This window comes from Musca autumnalis, unplaced genomic scaffold (genome assembly GCF_047663935.1).
Source record: "Musca autumnalis isolate F117 unplaced genomic scaffold, ASM4766393v1 scaffold_5, whole genome shotgun sequence".
NCBI lineage: Eukaryota > Metazoa > Arthropoda > Insecta > Diptera > Muscidae > Musca > Musca autumnalis.
The window spans coordinates 89,984,725-90,004,980 of NW_027412088.1; the positions used below are offsets into that span (position 1 = coordinate 89,984,725).

Consider the following 20,256-nt stretch of genomic DNA (forward strand, 5'->3'; position numbering starts at 1 on the left):
GAAATACCATTATTATCGTCCTTTTCAGATGGAACGTGATGATGCGGTGACCGAAGTGGAAATTCTCAAGGAGAAACTCGACAAGGCCTTGTATGCCAGTCAGAAACTGATCGATGAGAAGGATACCTCGAACAAAGAATTTGAAAAAATGTTGGAGAAATATGATCGCGCTCAAAATGAAATCTATCGTTTGCAATCACGCTGTGACACGGCAGAAGCTGATCGTGCCCGCCTTGAAGTGGAGGCTGAACGTTCTTCACTGGCTGCCTCAAAGGCCCGCGAAGATTTGCGTAAACTACAAGACGAAAGTACCAGATTGCAAGAGGCCTGTGATAGGGCCGCACTGCAACTTAGCAGAGCCAAGGAGGCCGAGGATAATGCTCGAGCCGAACTCGAACACCACCGAGAACGTTATGACAAAATCCAAACAGATCTACGCCGCACCCAGGGCGAGAAGGAACATTTGCAATCAGAACTGGAGAGAGTATCGTATGAATTGGAGAGAGCCCATGCTGCCCAGAGCAAGGCCAGTGCCAGTGTGGAAGCAGCCAAGGAAGAAGCTGCCCACTATGCTGTGGAAATGGAGAAGATGCGCGATCGTTATGAAAAGAGCCAGGCCGAACTTAGGAAGTTGCAAGACACCGAAACCTTTGGCCGTGAAACACGACGCCTCAAAGAGGAAAATGAACGTTTGCGCGAAAAATTGGACAAGACCCTCATGGAACTGGAAACTATTCGTGGCAAGTCGCAATACGAATCAGAATCCTTTGAGAAATATCGCGATAAATACGAGAAGCTTGAAAACGAAATACAAAACATGGAGTCCAAATTGCACGAAACATCACTGCAACTGGAACTGTCCAAGGGAGAGGTGGCCAAATTGCTGGCCAGCCAAGAGAAACAACGCACTGAGTTGGAGAGAGCTCACATCGAGCGCGAGAAGGCCCGAGACAAGCACGAGAAACTTTTGAAGGAGGTAGAACGTTTGAGATTACAACAATCTTCAGCCATCAGCCCGGCTGAGTCAGTGCGAGCTTCGGTAACAGCAGGAGAGCGTACAGAAATAGATAGGTTAAGGGATAGGTTAGAGAAAGCTTTACAATCTCGTGATGCTACCGAATTGGAGGCCGGAAGACTGGCTAAAGAATTGGAGAAAGCTCAAATGCATTTGGCTAAACAACAGGAAGCTAATGAATCTACACGCATTGAATTTGAACGTATGTCTGCTGAATTGGGTCGTCTGCACGATCGCCTCGAAAAAGCGGAAGCCGAAAAGGAGGCCCTGCGGCAAACGGCGCGCACCGGTGTGGCGGACAAACCTCATCCACAGCTCGAAAAGCACATGGCACAATTGGAGGCCGACTGCAAACAGTTGACAATCGAACGGGAACAATTGGTCCATCAGTTGGAGAAGAGCCAAGAGATTCTCATGAACTTCCAGAAAGAGTTGCAAAATGCCGAAACCGAACTGCAAAAGGCCCGCGAAGAGAATCGCAAACTGCGCAATGGTCATGCGACAACACCGGCAGCTGCGGCAGCTCCTGCCCAACCAGCGGGACCCACCCCTGCCCAGTTGGCCGAATTAGCGGCAATGCAAAAAGAAATCCAAACACTGCAACAAAAACTACAAGAATCGGACAAAGCTTTACAGGCTGCTGGCGCAGCAGCCGCCCAAGGTGGTGCCTCAGCGCAAGAAATCGAACAATATCGTAAAGTTATTGAAGCCGAAAAGGCCAAGGCCGATATGGCTGATAAGGCGGCGCAGGAGATGCATAAACGTATCCAGATGATGGATCAGCATATCAAGGAACAACATGCTCAAATGCAGAAGATGCAACAACAGCTGATACAAGCACAACAACAAGTGCAACAGGCACAGCAACAAGCCCAACAAGCGCAGCAGCAAGCACAGCAGCAACAACAACAACAACCAGCACCTGCCAATAATGAAGAAATTAATAAAGAACTGGAGAAAATTAAGGCTGAATTGCAAGCGGCGACCACACAACGGGATCAATTCCAACAGCAATTGGAATTGTTGGTGGAGGAGTTGCAAAAGAGTCAGGTAAGTGACAAAAAAATAGTAACATTTAGATGGATCTAGTCTTTACTCTGAAATATATTCTTTAAAAAATCCACGTTTTGTGTTGTGAGGGTCTTTGAAAAAATATTCTTTAAAAAATCCACGTTTTGTGTTGTGAGGGTCTTTGAAAAAATATTCTTTAAAAAATCCACGTTTTGTGTTGTGAGGGTCTTTGAAAAAATATTCTTTAAAAAATCCACGTTTTGTGTTGTGAGGGTCTTTGAAAAAATATTCTTTAAAAAATCCACGTTTTGTGTTGTGAGGGTCTTTGAAAAAATATTCTTTAAAAAATCCACGTTTTGTGTTGTGAGGGTCTTTGAAAAAATATTCTTTAAAAAATCCACGTTTTGTGTTGTGAGGGTCTTTGAAAAAATATTCTTTAAAAAATCCACGTTTTGTGGAAAAAATATTCTTTAAAAAATCCACGTTTTGTGTTGTGAGGGTCTTTGAAAAAATATTCTTTAAAAAATCCACGTTTTGTGTTGTGAGGGTCTTTGAAAAAATATTCTTTAAAAAATCCACGTTTTGTGTTGTGAGGGTCTTTGAAAAAATATTCTTTAAAAAATCCACGTTTTGTGTTGTGAGGGTCTTTGAAAAAATATTCTTTAAAAAATCCACGTTTTGTGGAAAAAATATTCTTTAAAAAATCCACGTTTTGTGTTGTGAGGGTCTTTGAAAAAATATTCTTTAAAAAATCCACGTTTTGTGTTGTGAGGGTCTTTGAAAAAATATTCTTTAAAAAATCCACGTTTTGTGTTGTGAGGGTCTTTGAAAAAATATTCTTTAAAAAATCCACGTTTTGTGGAAAAAATATTCTTTAAAAAATCCACGTTTTGTGTTGTGAGGGTCTTTGAAAAAATATTCTTTAAAAAATCCACGTTTTGTGTTGTGAGGGTCTTTGAAAAAATATTCTTTAAAAAATCCACGTTTTGTGTTGTGAGGGTCTTTGAAAAAATATTCTTTAAAAAATCCACGTTTTGTGGAAAAAATATTCTTTAAAAAATCCACGTTTTGTGTTGTGAGGGTCTTTGAAAAAATATTCTTTAAAAAATCCACGTTTTGTGGAAAAAATATTCTTTAAAAAATCCACGTTTTGTGTTGTGAGGGTCTTTGAAAAAATATTCTTTAAAAAATCCACGTTTTGTGTTGTGAGGGTCTTTGAAAAAATATTCTTTAAAAAATCCACGTTTTGTGTTGTGAGGGTCTTTGAAAAAATATTCTTTAAAAAATCCACGTTTTGTGTTGTGAGGGTCTTTGAAAAAATATTCTTTAAAAAATCCACGTTTTGTGGAAAAAATATTCTTTAAAAAATCCACGTTTTGTGTTGTGAGGGTCTTTGAAAAAATATTCTTTAAAAAATCCACGTTTTGTGTTGTGAGGGTCTTTGAAAAAATATTCTTTAAAAAATCCACGTTTTGTGTTGTGAGGGTCTTTGAAAAAATATTCTTTAAAAAATCCACGTTTTGTGGAAAAAATATTCTTTAAAAAATCCACGTTTTGTGTTGTGAGGGTCTTTGAAAAAATATTCTTTAAAAAATCCACGTTTTGTGGAAAAAATATTCTTTAAAAAATCCACGTTTTGTGTTGTGAGGGTCTTTGAAAAAATATTCTTTAAAAAATCCACGTTTTGTGTTGTGAGGGTCTTTGAAAAAATATTCTTTAAAAAATCCACGTTTTGTGTTGTGAGGGTCTTTGAAAAAATATTCTTTAAAAAATCCACGTTTTGTGGAAAAAATATTCTTTAAAAAATCCACGTTTTGTGTTGTGAGGGTCTTTGAAAAAATATTCTTTAAAAAATCCACGTTTTGTGTTGTGAGGGTCTTTGAAAAAATATTCTTTAAAAAATCCACGTTTTGTGTTGTGAGGGTCTTTGAAAAAATATTCTTTAAAAAATCCACGTTTTGTGTTGTGAGGGTCTTTGAAAAAATATTCTTTAAAAAATCCACGTTTTGTGGAAAAAATATTCTTTAAAAAATCCACGTTTTGTGTTGTGAGGGTCTTTGAAAAAATATTCTTTAAAAAATCCACGTTTTGTGTTGTGAGGGTCTTTGAAAAAATATTCTTTAAAAAATCCACGTTTTGTGTTGTGAGGGTCTTTGAAAAAATATTCTTTAAAAAATCCACGTTTTGTGTTGTGAGGGTCTTTGAAAAAATATTCTTTAAAAAATCCACGTTTTGTGGAAAAAATATTCTTTAAAAAATCCACGTTTTGTGGAAAAAATATTCTTTAAAAAATCCACGTTTTGTGGAAAAAATATTCTTTAAAAAATCCACGTTTTGTGGAAAAAATATTCTTTAAAAAATCCACGTTTTGTGGAAAAAATATTCTTTAAAAAATCCACGTTTTGTGGAAAAAATATTCTTTAGAAATCCACGTTTTGTGGAAAAAATATTCTTTAAAAATCCACGTTTTGTGGAAAAAATATTCTTTAAAAATCCACGTTTTGTGGAAAAAATATTCTTTAAAAATCCACGTTTTGTGGAAAAAATATTCTTTAAAAATCCACGTTTTGTGGAAAAAATATTCTTTAAAAATCCACGTTTTGTGAAAAAAATATTCTTTAAAAATCCACGTTTTGTGGAAAAAATATTCTTTAGAAATCCACGTTTTGTGGAAAAAATATTCTTTAAAAATCCACGTTTTGTGGAAAAAATATTCTCCACGTTTTGTGGAAAAAATATTCTCCACGTTTTGTGGAAAAAATATTCTTTAAAAATCCACGTTTTGTGGAAAAAATATTCTTTAAAAATCCACGTTTTGTGGAAAAAATATTCTTTAAAAATCCACGTTTTGTGGAAAAAATATTCTCCACGTTTTGTGGAAAAAATATTCTTTAAAAATCCACGTTTTTTGGAAAAAATATTCTTTAAAAATCCACGTTTTTTGGAAAAAATATTCTTTAAAAATCCACGTTTTGTGGAAAAAATATTCTTTAAAAATCCACGTTTTGTGGAAAAAATATTCTTTAAAAATCCACGTTTTGTGGAAAAAATATTCTTTAAAAATCCACGTTTTGTGGAAAAAATATTCTTTAAAAATCCACGTTTTGTGGAAAAAATATTCTTTAAAAATCCACGTTTTGTGGAAAAAATATTCTTTAAAAATCCACGTTTTGTGGAAAAAATATTCTTTAAAAATCCACGTTTTGTGGAAAAAATATTCTTTAAAAATCCACGTTTTGTGGAAAAAATATTCTTTAAAAATCCACGTTTTGTGGAAAAAATATTCTTTAAAAATCCACGTTTTGTGGAAAAAATATTCTTTAAAAATCCACGTTTTGTGGAAAAAATATTCTTTAAAAATCCACGTTTTGTGGAAAAAATATTCTTTAAAAATCCACGTTTTGTGGAAAAAATATTCTTTAAAAATCCACGTTTTGTGGAAAAAATATTCTTTAAAAATCCACGTTTTGTGGAAAAAATATTCTTTAAAAATCCACGTTTTGTGGAAAAAATATTCTTTAAAAATCCACGTTTTGTGGAAAAAATATTCTTTAAAAATCCACGTTTTGTGGAAAAAATATTCTTTAAAAATCCACGTTTTGTGGAAAAAATATTCTTTAAAAATCCACGTTTTGTGGAAAAAATGTTCTTTAAAAATCCACGTTTTGTGGAAAAAATATTCTTTAAAAATCCACGTTTTGTGGAAAAAATATTCTTTAAAAATCCACGTTTTGTGGAAAAAATATTCTTTAAAAATCCACGTTTTGTGGAAAAAATATTCTTTAAAAATCCACGTTTTGTGGAAAAAATATTCTTTAAAAATCCACGTTTTGTGGAAAAAATATTGTTTGTTTTGTTTATTGTTGAAGTTCAATCTCATTTTCGATTGTTTGAGTGGAGTATTCCCCCATTGGCTCAACTTCATTTATTACCCTCTATTACAGAGAGTAATGTTTTTCAAAACGAACTGACAGTGTTGCAAAATTTTACTGATCGCTACCAATATCATGATTTCATCCCGGCGAAGGGAATTATCAATTGGCTTCTCAGTTTTTGAAATGATGCCTTTTTAGCGAAAAACCGAACTCTTTAAGTGTCTAGTATTCTCATATGAATGAGAATCACACTCACTTTTCGGCTTTTCCAAAGAAACACCAAAATCAAAATATTTTGCAACATGTCAGCACGTATCAACTAAGAATTCTTCGAATTCTATGAGTTGAAAAGAACACCAACACAGTTGCCTGTGAGGTTGTTTATTGGAATTTTGTTTTTTTTTTGTTTTTAACAAAGCTCCAGTCCGCCCGTGCCTTGGCTGTTTTTTTGTTTGTTTTGTTTATTGTTGAAGTTCAATCTCATTTTCGATTGTTTGAGTGGAGTATTCCCCCATTGGCTCAACTTCATTTATTACCCTCTATTACAGAGAGTAATGTTTTTCAAAACGAACTGACAGTGTTGCAAAATTTTACTGATCGCTACCAATATCATGATTTCATCCCGGCGAAGGGAATTATCAATTGGCTTCTCAGTTTTTGAAATGATGCCTTTTTAGCGAAAAACCGAACTCTTTAAGTGTCTAGTATTCTCATATGAATGAGAATCACACTCACTTTTCGGCTTTTCCACTGTCAGTTCGTTTTGAAAAACATTACTCTCTGTAATAGAGGGTAATAAATGAAGTTGAGCCAATGGGGGAATACTCCACTCAAACAATCAAAAAAAGAAAAAATATTCTTTAAAAATCCACGTTTTGTGGAAAAAATATTCTTTAAAAATCCACGTTTTGTGGAAAAAATATTCTTTAAAAATCCACGTTTTGTGGAAAAAATATTCTTTAAAAATCCACGTTTTGTGGAAAAAATATTCTTTAAAAATCCACGTTTTGTGGAAAAAATATTCTTTAAAAATCCACGTTTTGTGGAAAAAATATTCTTTAAAAATCCACGTTTTGTGGAAAAAATATTCTTTAAAAATCCACGTTTTGTGGAAAAAATATTCTTTAAAAATCCACGTTTTGTGGAAAAAGTATTCTTTAAAAATCAACGATTTGTGGAAAAAATATTCTTTAAAAATCCACGTTTCGTGGAAAAAATATTCTTTAAAAGTCCAGGCTTTGTGGTCTCAGGGTCTTTAAAAATCCACCTTTTGTGAAAAATATATTCTTTAAAAATCCACGTTTTGTGGAAAAAAGTATTCTTTAAAAATCCACCTTTTGTGGAAAAAATATTCTTTAAAAATCCACGTTCTGTGGAAAAATCTTCTTTAAAAATTCACAGTTTGTGTTCTGAGGGTCTATGAAAAAATATTCCTCAAAAACTCTACGTTTGGTGTTCTGAGGGTATTGTGTTCTGAGGGTCTTTGAAAAACATTTTTTTTAAATCCATGTTTTGTAGTCCTCAGAGAAAAGTTCTTCAAGTTTTCCAAGTTTTGTGGTCATTGAAAAAATATTTTTTAAAAAATCCACATTTTGTGGTCTGAGTATCCTTGAAAAATATTCTTTGCGGTTGACTTAATTAAAAATGTACAATTTCTATCTTTTATCCTCCCCTACCCAGCTGGCCAATCAGGAACAAGGGAAACAATTACAAGCTGCCCAACAGCAAATTCAACAACTACAACAACAACTGCAACAAGCAGCACAAGCTGGTGGAGCAACGGCGGCAGCCACCGAAGCCCAACGACAACAATTGGAACAACAACAGAAACAACTGGAAGAAGTGCGTAAACAAATCGATAATCAAGCCAAGGCGGTCGAAAGTGAACGCAAGATCATTGAAGAGCAACGCAAACAGATCGAAGCAAAACGCAAAGATATCGAAGAGAAGGAAAAGAAAATGATCGAATTCGATGTACAGCTGCGCAAGCGAAAAGAACAAATGGATCAGTTGGAAAAACAAATACAGGCTCAAGGTGGCGGTGCCGCAGCAGCGGGAGAACTCAACAAAAAACTCATGGACACTCAAAGGCAATTGGAAGCGTAAGTGTCGGCAGGATTTTTTTCTTGTTCGCAAAATTTTCATTAAAATTATTTTGTTGTTTTTATTTTACAGTTGCATCAAGGAATTACAAACAACCAAAGAAGAACATCAAAAGGCCGCAACAGAAACGGAACGATTACTCAAATTGGTACAAATGTCTCAAGAGGAGCAGAATGCAAAGGAGAAGACAATTATGGACTTGCAACAGTATGTTTTGAGAGATTGTTTGTTAAATTTTGAAAATTGTTAATAATTTTGTTTTCAATTGCAGAGCCTTAAAGATTGCCCAAGCAAAAGTCAAACAAGCACAAACACAGCAACAACAAGATGTAAGTAGTTTTCAAAGTATTGGGAATTATTCCATTATGATTGTTCTTAGATTAGATTAGATGAGTTTACATATCGAAACACTTATTCTGTCCGTTGGATTACAAATTATCGGAATTGTCCAGCACCATTGGGGCGAATAAGTGATATTTTACTCATACGAAACAGTGTCCATTGTCATAAATGTGCATATGTATTGACTTACATTTCTCAGTATTGCCTTTCACACTCATTTTTTATTGTAAATTTAAGAACAAATATTTGAATTACCATTATTAACAAGAAATCTTATGACTTATATTCATAATAATACTCCTCTTTTTTTCCTTATTATTTTTTACAGGCTGGACCAGCTGGATTCTTAAAGAGCTTTTTCTAAACATATACATAGTTATTAAAAATTACTCGATACAAAACAAAAAGATTACAAAAAACCCAAAAAAATACTCTTCTACAACACTAATCTACAAGAAAACAAAACACTACAGTTTACAGTTTCTATACTCTTATATTTGTACATTTATTAAATGTTCTTTGCTTTCTTCGAAACAACAAACAAACAAAAAACCAGAAAAAACCAACTACAACAAGTCAACCGGAAGCAAATGGAAAACAAAGCCACAACAATCCAAAAAAATATCATTTAAACAAAATCTGCAGTATTTTTGCCATACATACTCTCAAACTTCTCTCTCTATATATATAAAACTCTCTCTCCAAAAACAAAATCTCTCTCTAACTTAAACTCTCTCCACAAAAAAGAAAGAAAAAAATTAAAAACCAACAAAACTCTTCAAAATCTTATAAATTCGAATATTTTTTCTACTCGATATTTATAAAAAATAATATTTATATTTAAGATTTCAAAACAAACAAAAAATTAAAAAATATGCTAATTGCTTTAAATTTTTTTTAATTTTTTTTTCAATTAATTTTTATTTTTTCAATTAAGTTTACAAAAGTATTCAAACCCACTGAATTGGACTAAATACATAAATAAATTATATTAGAAATATATATAAAAAATTGGTTAAAATTATAACAAAAAAATAAACTATAAAATTTATATATACATATTAAACATAATGTGATGTCATCATTAAATAAATAAATAAAACAAATTAAATCATAGTTTATTATAATTGTCAAATAAATAAAAACAAATACCAAAAAAAAATATATAAATAAAGGAAACATTAGTAAAATAAAATATTACAACTAAATACTTATGGAAATTATACAGCATTATTCCCTCAAGACAAAAAACAAACCCAAATAACAAAAACAACAACCAACACATATTCACTTTAAAAAAGACAACCAACAACAACAACAACCAGATAAAAGAGAAAATGTTAGTAGTTAATATTAAAGAAATAAAAAAATAAAAACAAATTACAAAAAAAAATCTTACAAAAAAGAATATTAACAATAATTAAAATATAGTAACCTCCCCCCGGTCCCCCCACAAATTTGTTATAGTTAGTAAATTTATTTAAGTGAGGTAAAGTTGAATATTAAATTAAAAAAAAAGAAACTAAAAAAATAAATATATTATATAAAAATGATGTATATATTAGTAATAGTAATAAAAAATTAATAACCAAATGAAAACAGACAAAAACAAAACAATTTAGTGGAAATTTAATAAGCCAGTGATGCAGACAGATTAACAGCAAAGAATCCCCCAATAAGAAGCAGAAGAAGAAGAAAACTATTAATTAATATGTAGTCATATTATTCAAATTTAACCAGCAATATTATCAACAACAAGAACATTAAAGAACAGACAAGTTATAGAAAATATTTTCACTCTCAGCATTTAAAAACATGTTCTCCCATTTTCTTTCAAAAACAAAGACAGGTGTTTGTAATGAGTAGACATCGGATTTTGCATATTTTTCAAAATGTCGAATATAAAAATTCTGATATTTTTTAAAGAGATTTTATATATATTTTTGTTATACATGTTTGCACATAATATAATAAAATATATAAAAGTGTGGAAAAATATATTCAAAATCACGCAAGAATATCAAAATTTTCATATTTGAATTTTTGAAAATTGTGCAAAGCCAATGTCTAGTAATAATCGACAGAATAAAGGTTGTGGACATTTGATGATATAATGGAACTTGACAACAAACCCAACAGTTAGTATTCTATTAAAATTTAGTACGAAAGTTGGCAGAAAGTTCAGAATTCGAATCAAAATTCATATGAAGTTGTTCGACATCCTTCCTCTCTGTCCAAAAGATAGCACTCAAATCAGATGTTTCTGCGTACATTCGAACTGAATTTGAAACGAAAACTAAAGGGAACGATTTCATACCAAACGTTCTCTACAAGAAGACCTTGACGTCTTCAATAGTAGACTATAAGGCCCTGTGGTCTCCTATAGAAGACCTTAAGATCTTATGTTATGCAAATTTATAATGGTAATGAAAGATCATTTCTTATACGTCAAAGTGACCGAACGCCACAATTGAAATAACAATTATATATAGGCTATAGTACCCTCCACTATTGCATCTTATTCGAACTACAATAAGTAATGACCAGGAAAAATGATAAGTATTGAACAGTTTGTTGTTGCAGCCGAACTCGGGATATACTTCCAGCAGTTTAGATCTTCTGAACTTCTATAACAAATGCACTTATTTCGCCACGTTCCTCTAATCTTTTCTTCGTATAATGAGTCATTGGCCTTTATGTTCTGTGTGAGCTGTCGATTTCGGCGCTCCAACTAACGTCTTTACCCATTTTCAATAAACGTATGTAAACTGCGGCCAAAAATACCTTACATTTCTCGACCTTTAATCAGACCTATTTATAGAAGAAATCAAGTGACCTTTTTTCAATTTCAGTAACATTTTAGCTGATATTCTTCCAAAATGGCTTAGCCAGAGTGAGTACTTACTTAGCTGGCCCTTACAGAACATTTGTTCCATAAACCGAACTAAGAAAAGATCTCCCTCCATTCCTCTGTTTTACCAATTCGGGTGTTTTCTGACTTCTTCTTTCACTTGCTGACTCTATCTAAGCCTTGGCCTTCCAATTCTACGTGAAAAATTAGAAAATTCACGCTTTGTGGGCTTTTGAGGTCTCTAGAAATTTCTTTAGAAAATCCACGCTTTGTGGGCTTTTGAGGTCTCTAGAAATTTCTTTAGAAAATCCACGCTTTGTGGGCTTTTGAGGTCTCTAGAAATTTCTTTAGAAAATCCACGCTTTGTGGGCTTTTGAGGTCTCTAGAAATTTCTTTAGAAAATCCACGCTTTGTGGGCTTTTGAGGTCTCTAGAAATTTCTTTAGAAAATCCACGCTTTGTGGGCTTTTGAGGTCTCTAGAAATTTCTTTAGAAAATCCACGCTTTGTGGGCTTTTGAGGTCTCTAGAAATTTCTTTAGAAAATCCACGCTTTGTGGGCTTTTGAGGTCTCTAGAAATTTCTTTAGAAAATCCACGCTTTGTGGGCTTTTGAGGTCTCTAGAAATTTCTTTAGAAAATCCACGCTTTGTGGGCTTTTGAGGTCTCTAGAAATTTCTTTAGAAAATCCACGCTTTGTGGGCTTTTGAGGTCTCTAGAAATTTCTTTAGAAAATCCACGCTTTGTGGGCTTTTGAGGTCTCTAGAAATTTCTTTAGAAAATCCACGCTTTGTGGGCTTTTGAGGTCTCTAGAAATTTCTTTAGAAAATCCACGCTTTGTGGGCTTTTGAGGTCTCTAGAAATTTCTTTAGAAAATCCACGCTTTGTGGGCTTTTGAGGTCTCTAGAAATTTCTTTAGAAAATCCACGCTTTGTGGGCTTTTGAGGTCTCTAGAAATTTCTTTAGAAAATCCACGCTTTGTGGGCTTTTGAGGTCTCTAGAAATTTCTTTAGAAAATCCACGCTTTGTGGGCTTTTGAGGTCTCTAGAAATTTCTTTAGAAAATCCACGCTTTGTGGGCTTTTGAGGTCTCTAGAAATTTCTTTAGAAAATCCACGCTTTGTGGGCTTTTGAGGTCTCTAGAAATTTCTTTAGAAAATCCACGCTTTGTGGGCTTTTGAGGTCTCTAGAAATGTCTTTAGAAAATCCACGCCTTGTGGGCTTTTGAGGTCTCTAGAAATGTCTTTAGAAAATCCACGCCTTGTGGGCTTTTGAGGTCTCTAGAAATGCCTTTAGAAAATCCACGCCTTGTGGGCTTTTGAGGTCTCTAGAAATGTCTTTAGAAAATCCACGCCTTGTGGGCTTTTGAGGTCTCTAGAAATGTCTTTAGAAAATCCACGCCTTGTGGGCTTTTGAGGTCTCTAGAAATGTCTTTAGAAAATCCACGCCTTGTGGGCTTTTGAGGTCTCTAGAAATGTCTTTAGAAAATCCACGCTTTGTGGCCTTTTGAGGTCTCTAGAAATTTCTTTAGAAAATCCACGCTTTGTGGGCTTTTGAGGTCTCTAGAAATGTCTTTAGAAAATCCACGCCTTGTGGGCTTTTGAGGTCTCTAGAAATGTCTTTAGAAAATCCACGCCTTGTGGCCTTTTGAGGTCTCTAGAACTTTTTTTTTGGAAAATCCACGACTTGTGGCCTTTTGAGGTCTCTAGAAATTTCTTTAGAAAATCCACGCCTTGTGGCCTTTTGAGGTCTCTAGAACTTTTTTTTTGGAAAATCCACGACTTGTGGCCTTTTGAGGTCTCTAGAACTTTTTTTTGGAAAATCCACGACTTGTGGCCTTTTGAGGTCTCTAGAAATTTCTTTAGAAAATCCACGCTTTGTGGGCTTTTGAGGTCTCTAGAAATTTCTTTAGAAAATCCACGCTTTGTGGGCTTTTGAGGTCTCTAGAAATTTCTTTAGAAAATCCACGCTTTGTGGGCTTTTGAGGTCTGTAGAAATTTCTTTAGAAAATCCACGCTTTGTGGGCTTTTGAGGTCTGTAGAAATTTCTTTAGAAAATCCACGCTTTGTGGCCTTTTGAGGTCTCTAGAAAGTTCTTTAGAAAATCCACGCTTTGTGGGTTTTTGAGGTCTCTAGAAAGTTCTTTAGAAAATCCACTCTTTGTGGGTTTTTGAGGTCTCTAGAAGTTTCTTTAGAAAATCCACGCTTTGTGGCCTTTTGAGGTCTCTAGAAGTTTCTTTAGAAAATCCACGCTTTGTGGCCTTTTGAGGTCTCTAGAAGTTTCTTTAGAAAATCCACGCTTTGTGGCCTTTTGAGGTCTCTAGAAGTTTCTTTAGAAAATCCACGCTTTGTGGCCTTTTGAGGTCTCTAGAAATTTCTTTAGAAAATCCACGCTTTGTGGGCTTTTGAGGTCTCTAGAAATTTCTTTAGAAAATCCACGCTTTGTGGGCTTTTGAGGTCTCTAGAAATTTCTTTAGAAAATCCACGCTTTGTGGGCTTTTGAGGTCTCTAGAAATTTCTTTAGAAAATCCACGCTTTGTGGGCTTTTGAGGTCTCTAGAAATTTCTTTAGAAAATCCACGCTTTGTGGGCTTTTGAGGTCTCTAGAAATTTCTTTAGAAAATCCACGCTTTGTGGCCTTTTGAGGTCTCTAGAAATTTCTTTAGAAAATCCACGCCTTGTGGCCTTTTGAGGTCTCTAGAAATTTCTTTAGAAAATCCACGCCTTGTGGCATTTTGAGGTCTCTAGAAATTTCTTTAGAATATCCACGACTTGTGGCCTTTTGAGGTATCTGGAAATTTCTTTAGAAAATACACGACATGTGGCCTTTTGAGGTCTCTGGAAATTTCTTTAGAAAATCCACGACTTATGGCCATTTGAAGTCTCTAGAAATTTCTTTAGAAAATCCACACATTGTGGCCTTTTGAGGTCTCTGGAAATTTCTTTAGAAAATCCACGACTTGTGGCCTTTTGAGATCTCTAGAAATTCCTTTAGAAAATCCACGCCTTGTGGCCTTTTGGGGTCTCTAGAAATTTCTTTAGAAAACCCACGCCTTGTGGCCTTTTGAGGTCTCTAGATTTTTTTAGAAAATCCACGCTTTGTGGGCTTTTGAGGTCTGTAGAAATTTCTTTAGAAAATTCACGCTTTGTGGGCTTTTAAGGTCTCTAGAAATGTCTTTAGAAAATCCAATCCTTGTGGCCTTTTAAGGTCTCTAGAAATTTCTTTAGAAAATCCACTCCTTGTAGCCTTTTAAGGTCTCTAGAAATTTCTTTAGAAAATCCACGCCTTGTGGCCTTTTGAAGTCTCTAGAAATTTCTTTAGAAAATCCACACCTGATGTCGTTGTATAGACGATACAGCTCGTGGTTCATCAGACGTCGATATTCACCGTCATTGCCGATTGGCCCGTAGATCTTTCGAAGAATTTTTCTCTCGACAACATCGCCCATCGTAAATGGTGGTGGTACATCCTCGGCTCTTCTTATACGGCATAACAAACTCCTCTTCGACCTATCACTCTGGGGGTTCTCTATAGACTGCCGGTTAAAAAAACATCCGCACCTCTTTGGCTCAGTTACTGTCATCTCGTTGAAAATAATAGCCGTTCTATCATCCTTCTTTCCCGGATTCGAAGTTTATTTAACCGTTGCCCACAATTTACTTAAACCTGTACCAATGATGCATTGCTTCAGGTGATCCAGCCACCTTTTCCGCTTATGTTCGCCTACAAGCCTGTTGACTTTAAGAGTAAGCTCTCTAACTCTTGGGTTTTCGGGGTTTGTACGATGAAGCCCCGTACGCTCATTTGCTAGTCCCGTCTCCTCTGCCGGGAAATTTGGTCTTATTTCGGGTATTCGGCCAGCTGGTATGTAGATAGCGGCCGCTGCAGTGATAATGTCCCGGAAAGTTCTCTCAGCTATCCAGGATTCTGAGGGAATGGACAGCTCTCTGAAGCGGCGATTGATAAATTCTCTGAACACTTGCCCATCACCTTTCCGATGGTTAAGGAAATTACAACGTTCATAGGGTATGAAGTCGGGTGGTCTATTTACGGACACGATGGTAGGAAGGTGATCTGAGCCAAAGGAAATGACGGGTTGCCAAGATAAGTCATTTATTAGAAGTGGTGCCACAATGGTGATATCTGGGAAGCTGTGGCAATCGCCTCTTATCCTCGTAGTAGCGTCTTCACTCATGGTGCAAACCATGAAGCTGTCAATTTGCTCGGCCAGCGCTGTACACCTCTGGTCATTTTCTAGGAAGGCATGCCAAAGCCCATGATGGGCATTGAAGTTCCCTAGCTGCAGACGGTTATTGTCCTCTAAAAGCAAACTAATATCAGGCATTAAAAGCAGGGCACAGTACCCACTTAACTGCTTCCGGACTGGTGTATTGGGAAGGAAAGTCCTCCTCCTCGGCTTCATGTGTGAACATTGTAACCAATACAACGTTACGAGCGACAGATGCAGGTGTCGCTGAGCTTTGTTTTCTGGATAGCGGCGACCATGATGTTTTCCGGCTCATAAAGTCCACAATTTTGCTGACCTTATTGTGGAGACAGTTGCAATTGAATTGCAGGAATGATGAATTTCCGGGCTGCTGAACAAAAACTTGTGGTGTTAGATGCTACGTTCGTTGTTGTTGGGGAGACTTTGAGGGGCGTCTCGTATTCCGACGACGACGAAGTTGGAAACACACTGGGAAATGTTCTGGCAGCAAGCAGCAACATATTTTTCGCAGTAATCCTGAGCTCGACTAAGGCTAGAGCACCCTCGGAAGTGCATTCATGCCCTACATCCATTACATCTCACCATTGTTGGTATGTAGTGGATGCGGATCTGGCAAAAGGAACAGATCCATACTGGCCTGGGGTTTCCGGTATAAATTCCCTCTCCCATGGTGGTATTGTGAGATTCCTTTCAGTCCTGCAAGTAAAATCCACCGCTGAATCAACCAACAAACCTACCTTCTTCATATTTATTGATTTCCATTAGATCGTGACTACATAGATAGGACAGCCGATGAATTACTGTTGTAGGATGGCCTGTAAGTGATGGCCTGTCTGGTTTTTCAAGAAAATCTTGGCTGAGTTATATTTTCTATGTTCTATCCTTTTTTCGTCTATGACACCAAAAACAAGAATTTCGGCAAATTTATGTGGCAGATATTCAATGGAATTGACGTATTTTATTTAAACTTATATGGTCACTGTCACTGTAGTTTCAAAGTACAACTTTAAAGCTCATCGCCGAGCCTAGGAAAAGTTTTCTCACGACAATCTGAGAAATTTGTTTTGTAGCAATTAGTCCTGTGTTGGACGGTATCATATTATATCAAATTAATAGTGGAGGGTACAGATGATCTATATATATCTGTATAATGCTTCAAACCTGTCTACAATTTCAAAATCCTTTGTACTTATTTCTTAGACAATTAGTTCCAATTTAAAGAAATAATAAAATTAGACAAATTCTGCCGAAGCTGCTTTTTTTAATATACATTAAGTTTATTTTTGTTAAATATGTTTAAATATTACGTAAGTTAATTAGTATATATTTTGTTTTTGCATATACCAAAAACATAAGCTATCTCTTGTATCTATAACTAAAATTGTATGTAGCTATAATATATATATTAAACAAAATAACTACATACATATGCATATACATACATTTAATAATTAAATAAAAAAAACAAATGATATTTATTAAACAACAACAAAGTCCCAAGTATACAACAATTCATTACATAGCTAATATTACAAAAACAAACTACAACTCTTACACTCCTCTCTATCAGTAAAAAATTAACCAAAACAAACAAATACAAAAGAAACTACTGGATTAACTAAAACATAATTTCAGCACCAAAAAATTAACACAAACACCAAACAATAAACAAATTGTACATTTAACCCCATTTTTCACCAATCACAAAAAGAAAAACTCACACATCCATAGATACATGCAAGACAACACTGACATTTTTTCAAAACCAAAACAATAAGCAAATCCCACAACAATCCTTTTTTGCAAATACTTTTTTTTTGTTTTATTATTTTTTTCTAGTAAAAACAAAATGAAATAACAAAAGTAAAATTAAAAATTTATTTGTAAAATGTTAAGACATCACTGCCATGTTAAAGGAAATAAAAAAATTAAACAGAAGACAAAACAAAAAACACAACAACAACAAATGATATCCGCAAAACAAACAAACAAACAACAACAACAAATTAAGAACTTAATGTATTCATTTTTACTGTCTCAGTTTCACTTTATTATTATACTATTATTATTAATAATAAAATTAAATATAAATAATGATATATATAAATAATACTAATAATAATAATAATGATATAAACCTAATAAAAAACAGACAACAAATTTAAATAAAGATACAAAAAGCAATTCGAAATAAAACACAAAATCTTAAATTTGATTTTTTATTACTTCTCTTCTATTATTTAGCGTTTGTTTTTCTTCTGAATATAATTTCTCTATTCTCTACACCATTTCCAAGAATATTTTTGCAGCGAATGTTCTTTGGAGTGTTGTAAACTCTGATTTTTAGGGGTGTTCTTCTTAAGTGAAAATGTATTGTATAAGCCAAATTATAAATGGATTTCCGATCATTACGGTATTTTTACTTCATCTCTCCAATTTTAAATATCATGCTATGAGAGAAACTTTCCACCTGACCTTCCCATCTAAATTTATCTACTGTGTGAGAAGTCATTAGTCTCAGGTTTTTTATGAACTTTTAGTTCATTGTAGCCAGAGCGTAATCGGTGTAACTCGCTCCGGTATAAAGTTAATACAGTTCGCGATTCATACAAACCACTCCGATATTCATCCCCAAGGAAAAGTACCACAGACCCTCATTCTCTTTGTTCTAGGGGATCAGACTACTGTTAATGCACAAGGTAGCTTCTTTGTTTTACTATGTAATGGACTATTCAAGTTATGTGGCTCCTATTTTTTGCTGGTATGAGTTTCAATATTGGCTTGTAAAGGGAGATACGAAAACATTTTTGGAAATGTGTATTGTTTGTGCGAAAAGTATCTGTTAGCACGATTTTTTAGCACTTGGCGGACACTGCAATTAGGGTTTTAAAAAAGATTTTCAGTATTAATATTCTATAGCACGGATAATACTATTTACTACGAATTCTATAACACTTGATATTGAGCGACTGGTGGAAATTTGAAATTCGGTTTAAAGGTCACTGTAGGGGAGAGATTCAAAAGGTTTTTTTTTTCTATCGAAACTTAAGTTTCAATTCTACGAGCGATCGCTAATTGCAAAAACTTTGTAATTGGTGTCAGGGTCCAGGAGCAACCGAAATCAAAATTTGCCATAAAATTGTTTAACATTTAGCTTCAAAGAAGTCAAATTTGGTCTAGTGGGCACGTACATGAGTACACTATGGTTATGACTTTATACCTGTATCATATCGTAATGAGTGTCTACATAATATTAAATAAAACCTTAATTATAAGGTGATTCGTTAAAAAACCTCATGCACAAAATGATTTTAAAATTTGAATTTATCAGAATTATGGGCAATTTTTTGAAGTCTCTGTAAGCATATATATAACTGAAAATAAATTTAGAGCTACATGAGATTACCAAACTGACTTATTACTTGTTTCTCACTAATTTTCTTTAATTCTGAGAATCATAAAAATAAAAAAAATTAAATTTGTTTCAAAGTGGTTTGTGCATGATCTTTTTCAATATTTAAGTGATATAAACGTTATTTTAGTTATTATCATTATTCATTTGTGCAACAGAAAAAATGTTTTGAGAAAAACCTTTTTTTATTTTTTTGAAAAAAATTAATGAAATATTTTTTCAAAAAAAAATATTTTTGGTGGAACATTGGTGGCGTCGTTTTTATTGGGATAGCTGATACAATTTTGGTTTTTTTTTCAAAATAGTCTGGCTTAATCCCATTTTAGTTGTTTTATTACTTTAAAACAATTAATTTATTAGTGGAAAAAGTTTGGCATTGTTCGCCAAGGGGTAAGGCAGGGAAGACTAGTTTCGATCTACACCGAAGTTATTTTTCAATAACTTCTTCAACAAAAAACTGTTTATACCCAAACATCAATCGTCAGTACGAAGAATAAAGGTGAACAAAGAAAAAACTTCAATGAAAAGTTTTTTGTTGAAGAAGTTATTGAACAAGTAAGTACGTATCAGTCAGCTGTGCTGACGGAGAAATACCCTCAGCCACTGACCAAGAAAAAACAACAAAACCAAACCAAACACAATAATTATGCCGTATGTAAAATATATTGATTTTATATCACGAGTTTGCTGTAGGTACCGTAACGTGGGCTTATACCAAATCATTGACATATACCAAACATTTTTGGCAACCAAACTTCCTCATAAAGGACTCAAAATATTAAATTATATTAAAATAAGTTTGAAAGAAATTTTTGACAAAGTTTTAGAGTTATCTTGCACAATACCCGACAGGGTTTTGAAGCTTTTGGGCCATTATCTTAGGAAGTATTGACTTACTCCGCAACAAAATGTACCATTGTAAATGAGGCCGCTCCAACAATCTACTGAAAAAGAGTCAAAACGATGCGAGAGGAGCTCCTAAACTTCACTTTATCCGAATTTTGTGTGGGAGGTATCCGAAGGAGTGGACCGATATAGTCTATATTTTAATCCCATACTGGACTGAATGAAATAATACGATGCGCAAAGCCTGCATCAATCAAAAACTCCCTGCGAGGATTATCTTGCGGATTTGCCATTTTGGTTGGTGCCGTCAGGGTTTCTTGCAGCGTTTAGGCTAATATCTCAGGAATTATTGACATACTCCGGCAAAAAATTGTACCGTTGTAAAGCGAGCCACAAAAAAAACTTACTGAACAAATTTCAAAACGATCCGTGAGGAGCTCTTAAGCTTCACTTTATCCGAATTTTGTGTGGGAGGTACTCGAAGGAGTGGACCGACCGGATACATGACTGGATGAAATAATACGATGTGCAAAGCCTGCACCCTGCGAGGATTATCTTGCGTATTTGCCATTTTGGTTG

The 20,256-nt window shown here is 34.3% G+C and overlaps 1 protein-coding gene across 9 annotated transcripts in view; it reads left to right on the plus strand.

Moving 5' to 3' along the window:
* brp (ELKS/RAB6-interacting/CAST family member bruchpilot) overlaps nucleotides 1-8,811 on the plus strand; it is a 414,951-nt gene extending 406,140 nt beyond the window's left edge. For all 9 annotated transcript variants that reach the window (XM_073956928.1, XM_073956930.1, XM_073956931.1 and 6 more), the window contains 5 exons: nucleotides 29-2,065; nucleotides 7,582-8,003; nucleotides 8,077-8,211; nucleotides 8,276-8,333; nucleotides 8,675-8,811. In XM_073956928.1, coding sequence (XP_073813029.1) covers nucleotides 29-2,065; nucleotides 7,582-8,003; nucleotides 8,077-8,211; nucleotides 8,276-8,333; nucleotides 8,675-8,710 — 2,688 coding nt within the window. In that variant the 3' untranslated portion in view covers nucleotides 8,711-8,811. The remainder of the gene's footprint in view (nucleotides 1-28; nucleotides 2,066-7,581; nucleotides 8,004-8,076; nucleotides 8,212-8,275; nucleotides 8,334-8,674) is intronic.
* Nucleotides 8,812-20,256: the final 11,445 nt, after the last annotated feature.